This window comes from Biomphalaria glabrata, chromosome 11 (genome assembly GCF_947242115.1).
Source record: "Biomphalaria glabrata chromosome 11, xgBioGlab47.1, whole genome shotgun sequence".
Classification (NCBI taxonomy): domain Eukaryota; kingdom Metazoa; phylum Mollusca; class Gastropoda; family Planorbidae; genus Biomphalaria; species Biomphalaria glabrata.
This window is the reverse complement of record NC_074721.1, coordinates 8,611,811-8,626,743: the sequence shown is the minus strand read 5'-3', so window position 1 is coordinate 8,626,743 and position 14,933 is coordinate 8,611,811. Positions and strand designations below refer to the sequence as shown.

The following is a 14,933-nucleotide window of genomic DNA, read 5'->3' as shown; positions in this document are numbered from 1 at the left end:
TTAAAGGGAATATTTACAAAAAAAAGTGAAAAGAAAATTAGTCGATGGTAAAGCTTGCATTTGAGGCAGAGAAACGAAGTCATTTTCTAAGGCTTCAAAAGAACATTAACTTGAAATATCCCATTAATGAATGTAAGTACCAGATCCATGTGTCTCTAATCAAATAGTTTCAGGTCTATTTCCTTTTGCTTTTGTACGTTTTCGTTCATTTGGCCCGCGACAAGAGTGTCGGAAATTAAAATGGCCCGCAGGTTGAATTATCTTGTATGATACAGACGTTACTTCAAAAAAGAAGATGATTACGTCCTACGCGTCATGCATTCAGTCATGCATATTAACCAATGACTTGTATTCTGCCAATTCACTGGTTTTCCTGGCTAGCTCAGGCAACCCATTCCATGCTCTATAGCACTAGGGAAGAAGGAGCATTTGTACAGATTTGTCCTAGCATACGGAACGAGAAATGTGCCTTTATCTTTGTGTCTTTCTGAGTATTTTATTAAGTTTTGTTTTTGTATTTGAAGATTATAGTTCAGTGTTTTATGTATAATTGCAACTTTACTTTTAAGTCTTCTATCCTGAAGGCTTTCTACATTTAGTGATTTTACTAAAGGTGTTACTCTAGTCAAATGTGAATATTCGTTTGTTATGAAATCTCACTGCTCTATTTTGTGTCTGTTCCAGTTTCTTAATGTTTTCTTGAGTTAAGGCGTGCCAAACAGAGGATGCATATTCTAGTATTGAATTATTATTATTTAATGTCAGTTAGGTTGGACATCACCGTATAAATGTATGAGGAGTTATGATGGGCCGGGAGGGACGCAGAGGTTTAAATTAATAAGTCTAGCATGAAATTTGATTCTAGAAATTCCCCAATTTCCTCACAGCGTTGGCTAATAATCCTCAATATATTTAGGCGATGTAAAAATTAAGGGAAGCTTAATATTGTGTAGATTAGGGGTGCACCGGATACTAGCTACGTCTCCGACAAATATTCGGCCCTTTTTTCATTATTCGGCCATAGTCGGCTTCGGCCGAATATCACTGCAGGATAGTTGGCCGAATAGTAAAAAGTGCACCTTGTACCTATTTAGTATGTATGAAGTAGACTTCGTTCCATTAATGTCTGTTATAGAATTTATTAACGTGTATATTAAAACATAATAATGTACTTTAAAATAGGACCCATATGAATATTCACCAAACATCTTTTATTATAAAGACAAGGCGTGTTAATATAGATAGAAATAAAATTCTACATTATATATGCGCTTTACATACAAAAAAGCAATGACTGGCACATTTTATCATTTTGTCTTGACCTATGAGTGGGTTAGTTAGCATTTTAAATTCCTTGACTACGTCATGCTGACCAGCCGTCTGTCTAGGTAGAGATAACAACTTCCACCCCCTTTTGGTTTGTTTAGTCCAGTGATGTCCAAAAAACGGCCCGCGGGCCAGATCCGGCCCGCGACGTGGTTCCATCAGGTCCGCCGAAACGTCGGCACAAAGTGTAGAAATCTACCTTCCAAAAAAATAAAGGTTGAAAAAATGTATCTTTATCTCCGTTTGGGCCATCACTTTATCTCTGATGGATTGGTATTATGATTTTTAACATTTGTGTGTTTATGAATTGGAACTCTGAATGTAGACTCTACCACGAAAAGTGAACCTGTCTTTACTTTTTTTTGTTGAACCTGTTAATAAGCCAACATATTTATTTTATAAAGAAAGTGTCTGGGCTGTTTAATAAAACAACAACATAAAAACGGCATTATAAAATAAATATGGCGGCATTTTTGGCTTGGGTCGCGAATAAAAGATTGTTAAAGTACGAGTAGAGATTGAAGGATCCATGTGAATAATTACCAAAAAGAGACCAAAAAAAATGAGTCGGTTGTAAAGCTATCTACACTGTTGCTCACATTTTAAGTAGAGAAATGAAGCTGTTTTCTGACGCGTAAAAAATATGTCAAAATAACCTATTAAGTAAGTATTAAATCCACAATTTCTACCAAAATAGTTTCAGAACAATTTCATTTCGTTTTTTGAAACTTTTTGGTCATGTGGCTCGCGAGACAAGTGTCTGAAATTAAAACGGCCCGCGGGTCGAATTAGGTTGAGCATCACTGGTTTAGTCCATCACCTTGAGTTCATTAAAGGACGGGTGACCATATGTCAAATACGATTGACGTAGCTTTATAGTCAGCATATTGACACTCTGCCAGTGACTCACCTGGGCGCATCTATTGTCTTCCGAGACATGAGGAGCCACATAGATAGATAGATACTTCTATAGAGGTTACAACTTACGAGGGAACTGAGTTTGTTTGTTTCTTTATTAGGGAGCCGAACTTCAAACCACACCTCTTATCTTATCTTATATAATACAGACGTTACTTCAAAAAAGAAGATGATTACGTCCTACGCGTCATGCATTTAGTCATGCATATTAACCAATGACTTAAATTCTGCCAAGTCACTGGTTTTCCTGGCTAGCTCAGGCAACCCATTCCATGCTCTAATAGCACTAGGGAAGAAGGAGTATTTGTACAAATTTGTCCTAGCATATGGGACGAGGAATGTGCCTTTATCTTTGTGTCTTTCAGAGTATTTTATTAAATTTTGTTTTTGTATTTGAAGATTATGGTTCAGTGTTTTATGTATTATTGCTACTTTACTTTTGAGCCTTCTGTCCTGAAGGCTTTCTAAATTTAGTGATTTTACTAAAGGTGTTACTCTAGTCAAATGTGAATATTCGTTTGTTATGAATCGCACTGCTCTATTTTGTGTCTGTTCTAGTTTCTTAATGTTTTCTTGAGTTGAGGGGTCCCAAACAGAGGATGCATATTCTATTATTGGCCTAACCAAGGTTAAATAACATTTTAGTTTTATGTTCTTATTTGATTTATAGAAATTTCTTTTAATAAATCCTAATGCTTTGTTTGATTTTTTTGTAGTTTCATCAATATGTGGATTCCATGACAGTTTTTCATTTATTATAACACCTAGGTATTTTGCGTTTTTAGTCTGTGTTACTGGTTTGCCATGAATAAGATAAGTGGAATTAATTTGTTTTAGTTTTTTTGTTACTCTTAACAACTGACATTTTTCTGGGTGGAAAGACATGCTCCAATTTGATTCCCATTTCTGTAATTCATCTAATTCTCTTTGTAAAATATCTGTGTCTTGTGTTGTTTTTATTGTTCTATATATTATGCAATCGTCTGCAAATAATCTGACTTTTGTTCCTGAAGTAATGCAATTTGGTAAATCATTTATGTAAATTAAAAATAGTAGTGGACCCAAGACTGTTCCTTGAGGCACACCTGAGTTTACTGTTATCGGTGTTGATTTAGAGCCATTTATTATTACAGTTTGTTCTCTCCCTATCAGAAAATCTTTAATCCACTGATGCAGTGGACCATTAATGCCGAAATATTTTAATTTTTTAAGCAAACTATGGTGGTGAACTTTGTCAAAAGCCTTAGAAAAATCTAGTAAGATAGCATCTATTTGTTCACTATTATCTAAACCTTTTGAAAAATCATCAATTAGTCCTATTAGTTGTGTTTCACATGATCTATATTTCCTAAAGCCATGTTGGTATGGTGTGAGGACATTATGTTTGTCTAAGTGGTTTATGATGTTGCTACATATTATGTGTTCTAGGATTTTACATGTGATGCTGGTAAGTGATACTGGTCTGTAGTTTCCTGGGTCAGATTTTTCTCCTTTTTTAAATAGGGGGGTGACATTAGCTTCTTTCCAGTCCTTTGGTACTCTGCCCTGGTTAAGCGATGCCTGAAAGAGTATTTTGAACACTGGGGCTAGTTCATTACTTAGTTCTTTGAGTAATCTAGCTGGAATACCATCAGGTCCAGAAGCTTTATTTGGTTTGGTGTTGGCTAATAGTTTTTGAATTCCATTTTCTTGTACTACTATATCTTCTATGTTGTCTACTTGGTTCAAATTCAGTAATATGTCTTTGTCTCCTGGGGCTGAGAATGCTGATGCAAAGTATTTGTTTAGAATGTTTGCTTTAGTTTCATTATCATTATGTATTATGTTATGTTCATCTTTTAATGGCGCTACGCCTGTTGTTTCCATTTTCTTAGACTTAATGTATGACCATAGGTTTTTGTTGTTGTCTTTAGATATTACATTGTTTATGTATTCACTCTGCAGCTGTCTGCTTACTTTTTGGGTAAATGTGTTTAATTTTTATATACTTTTTGTAAACTCTTTCTGCATTAGTTTCTTTAAATTTTCTATATAGGTTTTCCTTCTGTTTACAAAGCTTCTTTAGTCTATTATTAAACCAGCATTTATTTATTTTGTTTGATGTGTATTAAGTTGGTATATGATTTTCTATAATGCTTTTAAGATGGTTTTTAATGAAATTCCAGAGGTCATCGACTGGTTGGTTAATGTCTTTTTCTAATAAGAATGTTTGTTGAAAGTTTAATGCAGCTTGGTGTAGTTGTGTTAGGTTACATTTATTCCAGAGTAAGATTTTTCTTTTGGGTTTTGTATTGGCTACTGCTTTTATCTGACAGTGTATTTTTATGATCTCTCTACACGGGTAACCAGGTATATCTCAAGAGGTAGAGCTGAAAAACTCCCACCCTTTTGTTTGTTTAGTCCATCACATTGAGTTAATTGATAGACAGGTGACCACAAGTCAGATATGACGGGCGTAGGCACAGTCTATAGGTCACAAGAGGGAACTGTGTTTAATTAATAGTAAATCTTAATTAGAGGGCTGGACTTCAAGCCACACCTCTACACGGGTAACCGGACAATGAGTTTGCTTATTAGGAGAAAAATCTCAATCAGGTGGCTGGCCTAGAGGCCACACCTCTACACGAGTGCCAAGTTTGCTTACTTGGATATAAATCTCAATTAGTAAGCTGTACTAAGGAACACACAACTTTTGCTACACAGAACACAAACTCCGAAATTTCATAGCCTAGTAAGCTAGTAACTAATTATTTTGTAGAAAATGTATAAGGCTAAGATTTGTGTATATTAGCGTATGTTTCTTGCATACGTTCTTGCAAAATAAAATAAAACAAAGATGTACATGTGTGTGTATTTTTTTTTGCCTTTATTAAAACCTTTATGAAGAAAGATAATTTCATTGTTTAATTCTATTAACCTATTGTATAACGGAAGACATTACATAAAGTTTAGAATCGCATAAAATAAATTGATCAAATGTAAAATAATTAGATCTAGCCACCAAAGAAAAAAATATGCTGGAGTTTTAAAAAACACTTGACCTATGTAACTAGTATACGGGTATAATAGATCTACATGCTTGGCTGACCATGCCAGTGTCTTTTTTTTTCCTGACCACTCAATACTATGCGTATGCTCAAGTAAAAAGAAGACGCGTGATGGTCAACACCATTATTTATACACACTACACTAAGACTACATGGGTAGGCCCACTACGTTTATTTGACATATCCGACACAATCAGTTGACCACGGTATATTAAAATTTTTATTTTTTAGGGGTAGGGAGGCTATGGATGAGTTTTTTCTTCTATATTTGGTTTTCCTAATGCTCTTAGAACTATAAAAGTGTAAATCTAAGCACAGATCTCAATAATAGGCCTATAAACTACAATTGGATATATGCTTCGGCACCATCTAAGATTCAAGCTATAAATAGGTATAATTGAGGTTCCCAGTTTCCGCTGTAGATAACATAAAGCATCTGGATATAATCGGATTGGTAAACGTAAACATATATATATATATATACATATATATATATATATATATATATATATATATATATATATATATATATATATATATATATATATATATATATATAGTTTAAATTTAGGCTTCATAAACTATAAAAAAAAATTTATTAATTGGCAAAGATCAACAAAAAAAATCCCCTTTTATAGTTAGTGCTAATTAAAAAATATGGAAGGGGAAAAGTCTACAAAACCATCATTATGACATACATGGGTACTTTATTTTAAAAACAAAAAGAATAGAAAAATATCAGATGTAGCCTTTCAATCGAGCAGTTGTAAGATGAATTTAATTTTTAAAAACTAATTTAGTTTTTGAGTTCTAAATTTGTCATGTGCGGTTGCCTATTACGCCTACATACAAATAGCACAAGATCAATACTGGTTTTCTCCAATTGCGACCACTTAAAATAAGACTAACTAACGTTAGAACTACATTAAAAGACAGACACTTGTTTGAGATTATCCATGATTATTATATCATTTATGAAAACTTTGTTGTTGTTTTTCAATTTCATTAATGTCATATTGAATAATTTGCAGAAACAAAAACTAGTGATATCTATTCCACAAACTTAACCACATTACCGACATCCACGAGTGTGCCAACCTTTATGTCGGGTAAGTTTATAGAATTCACATTTTTAAAACAAGTCTTAGAAAAGATATAATCTCTTTAATTAAAAAAAACGTTAAAAATATATCTGTTATTTAAGTGTCTTTTTTTAAAACATAAAACGGCAATAAAGAAAAACTACTAACACTAATGGAAAAATTAAATTGACAGTCTTTAAAATGATTTGAAAATATTATATACTTTGTTACAGAAACTTCTACGACAGTAACTAGTAGCGCTACAAACGAAACTGTTACTGAAACATTTCCTACTGTAACCACTGTATCGCAAACCTATACCGCTACCTCAACAGATGAAACTACTCTTTTCATCGACTCAACAACAACATCCGTTACAGAAAATACTGAATCTATTTCGACAATAACCACTGCAACAAAAACTGATTCCACTACAACAACAACTACAGTAACTGAAAATATTACAATACAACCTAACTCAACAGAAAGTGGAATGACTGCAGACATTACTGCTACTAGTCAGCCATTCAATAGCTCTACATCAGAATCTACCACATCAACACAACCAAGTAGCTCTACCACAGAATCTACCACATTAACACAGCAAAGTAGCTCTACCACAGAATCTACCACATCAACACAACCAAGTAGCTCTACCACAGAATCTACCACATCGACACAACCAAGTAGCTCTACCACAGAATCTACCACATCGACACAACCAAGTAGCTCTACCACAGAATTTACCACATCAACACAACCAAGTAGCTCTACCACAGAATCTACCACATCGACACAACCAAGTAGCTCTACCACAGAATCTACCACATCGACACAACCAAGTAGCTCTACCACAGAATCTACCACATCGACACAACCAAGTAGCTCTACCACAGAATCATCCACATCAACACAACCAAGTAGCTCTACCACAGAATCTACCACATCAACACAGCAAAGTAGCTCTACCACAGAATCTACCATATTAACACAACCAAGAAGTTCTACTACAGAATCTACCACTTTAACACAACCAAGTAGCTCTACTACAGAATCTACCACATTAACACAACCTAGTAGCTCTACATCTGAATCTACCACATCAACACAACCTAGTAGCTCTACATCTGAATCTACCACATTAACACAAACAAGTAGCTATACCACAGAATCTACCACATTAACACAACCAAGTAGCTCTACCACAAAATCTACCACATTAACACAATCAAGTAGCTCTACCACAGAATCTACCACATCGACACAACCAAGTAGCTCTACCACAGAATCTACCACATCGACACAACCAAGTAGCTCTACCACAGAATCTACCACATCAACACAATCAAGTAGCTCTACCACAGAATCTACCACCTCAACACAACCAAGTAGCTCTACCACAGAATCTACCACATTAACACAACCAAGTAGCTCTACTACAGAATCTACCACATTAACACAACCTAGTAGCTCTACATCTGAATCTACCACATCAACAAAACCAAGTAGCTCTACATCTGAATCTACCACATTAACACAACCTAGTAGCTCTACATCTGAATCTACCACATTAACACAACCAAGTAGCTCTACCACAGAATCTACCACATTAACACAACCAAGTAGCTCTACCACAGAATCTACCACATCGACACAACCAAGTAGGTCTACCACAGAATCTACCACAACGACAAAGCCAAGTAGCTCTACCACAGAATCTACCACATCAACACAACCAAGTAGCTCTACTACAGAATCTACCACATCAACAGAACCAAGTAGCTCTACTACAGAATCTACCACATTAACACAACCTAGTAGCTCTACATCTGAATCTACCACATCAACAAAACCAAGTAGCTCTACATCTGAATCTACCACATCAACAAAACCAAGTAGCTCTACATCTGAATCTACCACATTAACACAACCAAGTAGCTCTACCATAGAATCTACCACATCAGTACAACCAAGTAGCTCTACATCTGAATCTACCACATTAACACAACCAAGTAGCTCTACATCTGAATCTACCACATCAACACAACCTAGTAGCTCTACCACAGAATCTACCACATTAACACAGCAAAGTAGCTCTACCACAGAATCTACCACATCAACACAACCAAGTAGCTCTACCACAGAATCTACCACATCGACACAACCAAGTAGCTCTACCACAGAATCTACCACATCGACACAACCAAGTAGCTCTACCACAGAATTTACCACATCAACACAACCAAGTAGCTCTACCACAGAATCTACCACATCGACACAACCAAGTAGCTCTACCACAGAATCTACCACATCGACACAACCAAGTAGCTCTACCACAGAATCTACCACATCGACACAACCAAGTAGCTCTACCACAGAATCATCCACATCAACACAACCAAGTAGCTCTACCACAGAATCTACCACATCAACACAGCAAAGTAGCTCTACCACAGAATCTACCACATCAACACAACCAAGTAGCTCTACTACAGAATCTACCACATTAACACAACCAAGTAGCTCTACTACAGAATCTACCACATTAACACAACCTAGTAGCTCTACATCTGAATCTACCACATCAACACAACCTAGTAGCTCTACATCTGAATCTACCACATTAACACAAACAAGTAGCTATACCACAGAATCTACCACATTAACACAACCAAGTAGCTCTACCACAAAATCTACCACATTAACACAATCAAGTAGCTCTACCACAGAATCTACCACATCGACACAACCAAGTAGCTCTACTACAGAATCTACCACATTAACACAACCTAGTAGCTCTATATCTGAATCTACCACATCAACAGAACCTAGTAGCTCTACATCTGAATCTACCACATTAACACAAACAAGTAGCTATGCCACAGAATCTACCACATTAACACAACCAAGTAGCTCTACATCTGAATCTACCACATCAACACAACCTAGTAGCTCTACCACAGAATCTACCACATCGACACAACCAAGTAGCTCTACCACAGAATCTACCACATCAACACAACCAAGTAGCTCTACCACAGAATCTACCACATCAACACAACAAAGTAGCTCTACCACAGAATCTAAGACATCGACACAACCAAGTAGCTCTACCACAGAATCTACCACAACGACAAAGCCAAGTAGCTCTACCACAGAATCTACCACATCAACACAACCAAGTAGCTCTACCACAGAATCTACCACATTAACACAACAAAGTAGCTCTACCACAGAATCTACCACAAAAACACAACCTAGTAGCTCTACATCTGAATCTACCACATTAACACAATCAAGTAGCTCTACAAAAGAATCTACCACATTAACACAACAAAGTAGCTCTACCACAGAATCTACCACAATAACACAACCTAGTAGCTCTACATCTGAATCTACCACATTAACACAACCTAGTAGCTCTACATCTGAATCTACCACATTAACACAATCAAGTAGCTCTACTACAGAATCTACCATATTAACACAATCAAGTATCTCTACCACAGAATCTACCACATCGACACAACCAAGTAGCTCTACCACAGAATCTACCACATTAACTCAACCAAGTAGCTCTACCACAGAATCTACCACATTAACACAATCAAGTAGCTCTACCACTGAATCTACCACATTAACACAACCAAGTAGCTCTACCACAGAATCTACCATATCGACACAACCAATGAGCTCTACCACAGAATCTACCACATCGACACAACCAAGTAGCTCTACTACAGAATCTACCACATTAACACAATCAAGTAGCTCTACCACTGAATCTACCACATTAACACAACCAAGTAGCTCTACCACAGAATCTACCATATCGACACAACCAAGTAGCTCTACCACAGAATCTACCACATCAACACAACCAAGTAGCTCTACCACAGAATCTTCCACATCAACACAACAAAGTAGCTCTACCACAGAATCTACCACATCGACACAACCAAGTAGCTCTACCACAGAATCTACCACATCAACACAATCAAGTAGCTCTACCACAGAATCTACCACCTCAACACAACCAAGTAGCTCTACCACAGAATCTACCACATTAACACAACCAAGTAGCTCTACTACAGAATCTACCACATTAACACAACCTAGTAGCTCTACATCTGAATCTACCACATCAACAAAACCAAGTAGCTCTACATCTGAATCTACCACATTAACACAACCTAGTAGCTCTACATCTGAATCTACCACATTAACACAACCAAGTAGCTCTACCACAGAATCTACCACATTAACACAACCAAGTAGCTCTACCACAGAATCTACCACATCGACACAACCAAGTAGGTCTACCACAGAATCTACCACAACGACAAAGCCAAGTAGCTCTACCACAGAATCTACCACATCAACACAACCAAGTAGCTCTACATCTGAATCTACCACATCAACACAACCAAGTAGCTCTACTACAGAATCTACCACATTAACACAACCTAGTAGCTCTACATCTGAATCTACCACATCAACAAAACCAAGTAGCTCTACATCTGAATCTACCACATCAACAAAACCAAGTAGCTCTACATCTGAATCTACCACATTAACACAACCAAGTAGCTCTACCATAGAATCTACCACATCAGTACAACCAAGTAGCTCTACATCTGAATCTACCACATTAACACAACCAAGTAGCTCTACATCTGAATCTACCACATCAACACAACCTAGTAGCTCTACATCAGAATCTACCACATTAACACAATCAAGTAGCTCTACTACAGAATCTACCACATTAACACAACCAAGTAGCCCTACCACAGAATCTACCACATTAACACAATCAAGTAGCTCTACCACTGAATCTACCACATTAACACAACCAAGTAGCTCTACCACAGAATCTACCACATCGACACAACCAAGTAGCTCTACCACAGAATCTACCACATCAACACAACCAAGTAGCTCTACCACAGAATCTACCACATCACCACAACAAAGTAGCTCTACCACAGAATCTACCACATCGACACAACCAAGTAGCTCTACATCTGAATCTACCACATCAACACAACCTAGTAGCTCTACATCTGAATCTACCACATTAACACAATCAAGTAGCTCTACAACAGAATCTACCACATTAACACAACCAAGTAGCTCTAAGACAGAATCTACCACATTAACACAATCAAGTAGCTCTACAACAGAATCTACCACATCGACACAACCAAGTAGCTCTACCACAGAATCTACCACATCGACACAACCAAGTAGCTCTACCACAGAATCTACCACATTAACACAATCAAGTAGCTCTACCACTGAATCTACCACATTAACACAACCAAGTAGCTCTACCACAGAATCTACCATATCGACACAACCAATGAGCTCTACCACAGAATCTACCACATCGACACAACCAAGTAGCTCTACCACAGAATCTACCACATTAACACAATCAAGTAGCTCTACCACTGAATCTACCACATTAACACAACCAAGTAGCTCTACCACAGAATCTACCATATCGACACAACCAAGTAGCTCTACCACAGAATCTACCACATCAACACAACCAAGTAGCTCTACCACAGAATCTTCCACATCAACACAACAAAGTAGCTCTACCACAGAATCTACCACATCGACACAACCAAGTAGCTCTACCACAGAATCTACCACATCAACACAATCAAGTAGCTCTACCACAGAATCTACCACCTCAACACAACCAAGTAGCTCTACCACAGAATCTACCACATTAACACAACCAAGTAGCTCTACTACAGAATCTACCACATTAACACAACCTAGTAGCTCTACATCTGAATCTACCACATCAACAAAACCAAGTAGCTCTACATCTGAATCTACCACATTAACACAACCTAGTAGCTCTACATCTGAATCTACCACATTAACACAACCAAGTAGCTCTACCATAGAATCTACCACATCAGTACAACCAAGTAGCTCTACATCTGAATCTACCACATCAACACAACCAAGTAGCTCTACATCTAAATCTACCACAGTAACACAACCAAGTAGCTCTACATCTGAATCTACCACATTAACACAACCAAGTAGCTCTACATCTGAATCTACCACATCAACACAACCAAGTAGCTCTACATCAGAATCTACAACATCAACACAACCAAGTAGCTCTACATCTGAATCTACCACATCAACACAACCAAGTAGCTCTACATCAGAATCTACCACATCAACACAACCAAGTAGCTCTACATCTGAATCTACCACATCAACACAACCAAGTAGCTCTACATCAGAATCTACCACATCAACACAACCAAGTAGCTCTACATCTAAATCTACCACATTAACACAATCAAGTAGCTCTACTACAGAATCTACCACATTAACACAACCAAGTAGCTCTACCACAGAATCTACCACATTAACACAATCAAGTAGCTCTACTACAGAATCTACCACATTAACACAACCAAGTAGCTCTACCACAGAATCTACCACATTAACACAATCAAGTAGCTCTACCACTGAATCTACCACATTAACACAACCAAGTAGCTCTACCACAGAATCTACCACATCGACACAACCAAGTAGCTCTACCACAGAATCTACCACATCAACACAACCAAGTAGCACTACCACAGAATCTACCACATCAACACAGCTAAGTAGCTCTACCACAGAATCATCCACATCAACACAACCAAGTAGCTCTACCACAGAATCTACCACATCAACACAACAAAGTAGCTTTACCACAGAATCTACCACATTAACACAACATAGTAGCTCTACATCTGAATCTACCACATCAACACAACCTAGTAGCTCTACATCTGAATCTACCACATCAACACAAATAAGTAGCTCTACCACAGAATCTACCACCTCAACACAACCAAGTAGCTCTACTACAGAATCTACCACATTAACACAACATAGTAGCTCTACATCTGAATCTACCACATCAACACAACCTAGTAGCTCTACATCTGAATCTACCACATTAACACAAACACGTAGTTATACCACAGAATCTACCACATTAACACAACCAAGTAGCTCTACCACAGAATCTACCACATTAACACAACCAAGTAGCTCTACCACAGAATCTACCACATTAACACAATCAAGTAGCTCTACCACTGAATCTACCACATTAACACAACCAAGTAGCTCTACCACAGAATCTACCACATCGACACAACCAAGTAGCTCTACCACAGAATCTACCACATCAACACAACCAAGTAGCTCTACCACAGAATCTACCACATCAACACAACAAAGTAGCTTTACCACAGAATCTACCACATCGACACAACCAAGAAGCTCTACCACAGAATCTAGCACAACGACACAACCAAGTAGCTCTACCACAGAATCTACCACATCAACACAACCAAGTAGCTCTACCACAGAATCTACCACATCGACACAACCAAGTAGCTCTACCACAGAATCTACCACATCGACACAACCAAGTAGCTCTACCACAGAATCTACCACATCGACACAACCAAGTAGCTCTATCACAGAATCTACCACATCAACACAACCAAGTAGCTCTACGTCTGAATCTACCACATCAACACAACCAAGTAGCTCTACCACAGAATCTACCACATCAGCACAACCAAGTAGCTCTACATCTGAATCTACCACATCAACACAACCAAGTAGCTCTACCACAGAATCTACCACATCAACACAACCAAGTAGCTCTACCACAGAATCTACCACATCAACACAATTAATTAGTTCTACATCAGAATCTACCACATCAACACAATCAATTAGCTCTAGATCAGAATCAACCACATTAACACAATTAATTACTTCGACACCAGAATCTACCACATTAACGCAACCAATTACTTCTGTATCAGAGTCTACCACATTAACACTACCATTTACTAAATCTGAATCAATCACCACTACACAATTGACGACAACTTCATTAGGTTCTTTTACCACACAAATCAATAACTTAACAACTTCTTCTTCAAACGCAACTCTTTCTACAACAACGGAACTTACTTTTTCACCCTCTACTGTTACAAGTACAGAATTGACAACTAATGCAGGTAAAAGAAAATAAATGGGCTTGCTTATTTATATTATTTTAGCAAATATAGTGTGTACAGTTTTATTCGCGTTTTCCAAAAAAAACAAAAGAACTATTATACATAATAGCTATTTATATTTTCCCTATAATAATAAAACTTTCTACCTTCCTAGATTTCAGAAACCTCTATATTACTGTGATTTAAAAGATCAATACTACACTAGACTAATATCTTTAACACACGTCGTAGTGTTTGTTTTTATATAGTTGTTAAAACGAAATGCGAATTAGATTTTTGGGTCAAATTAAATAAAAATGGAAAAGGCATTGTCGGAAAATATATTTTAAGAAAATATATCTAATAAATATCAGAATGAATAATAAACATATATAATACTTTTATTTTAGGAATATATTAATCATATCATAAAATCTTTTATAGAAAGCACAACCAGGGAGATTTCTTCAACATCTCCAAGTCAGTCGACTGCTTCTACGGGTAAG

At 37.0% G+C, this 14,933-nt stretch overlaps 1 protein-coding gene and 1 long non-coding RNA gene across 9 annotated transcripts in view; one reads left to right on the top strand and one right to left on the bottom strand.

The window, feature by feature from the left end:
- Window positions 1-14,933, top strand: part of LOC106059772 (mucin-16-like) — a 172,223-nt gene that overhangs the window by 83,877 nt on the left and 73,413 nt on the right. For 4 of the 5 annotated variants that reach the window (XM_056003652.1, XM_056003651.1, XM_056003655.1 and 1 more), the window contains 3 exons: window positions 6,323-6,400; window positions 6,607-14,448; window positions 14,872-14,928. In XM_056003652.1, coding sequence (XP_055859627.1) covers window positions 6,323-6,400; window positions 6,607-14,448; window positions 14,872-14,928 — 7,977 coding nt within the window. The remainder of the gene's footprint in view (window positions 1-6,322; window positions 6,401-6,606; window positions 14,449-14,871; window positions 14,929-14,933) is intronic. The other variant, XM_056003654.1, reaches the window with a different exon arrangement.
- Window positions 1-14,933, bottom strand: part of LOC129921631 (uncharacterized) — a 151,658-nt gene that overhangs the window by 118,400 nt on the left and 18,325 nt on the right. The gene's annotated exons all lie outside the window — the stretch shown is intronic.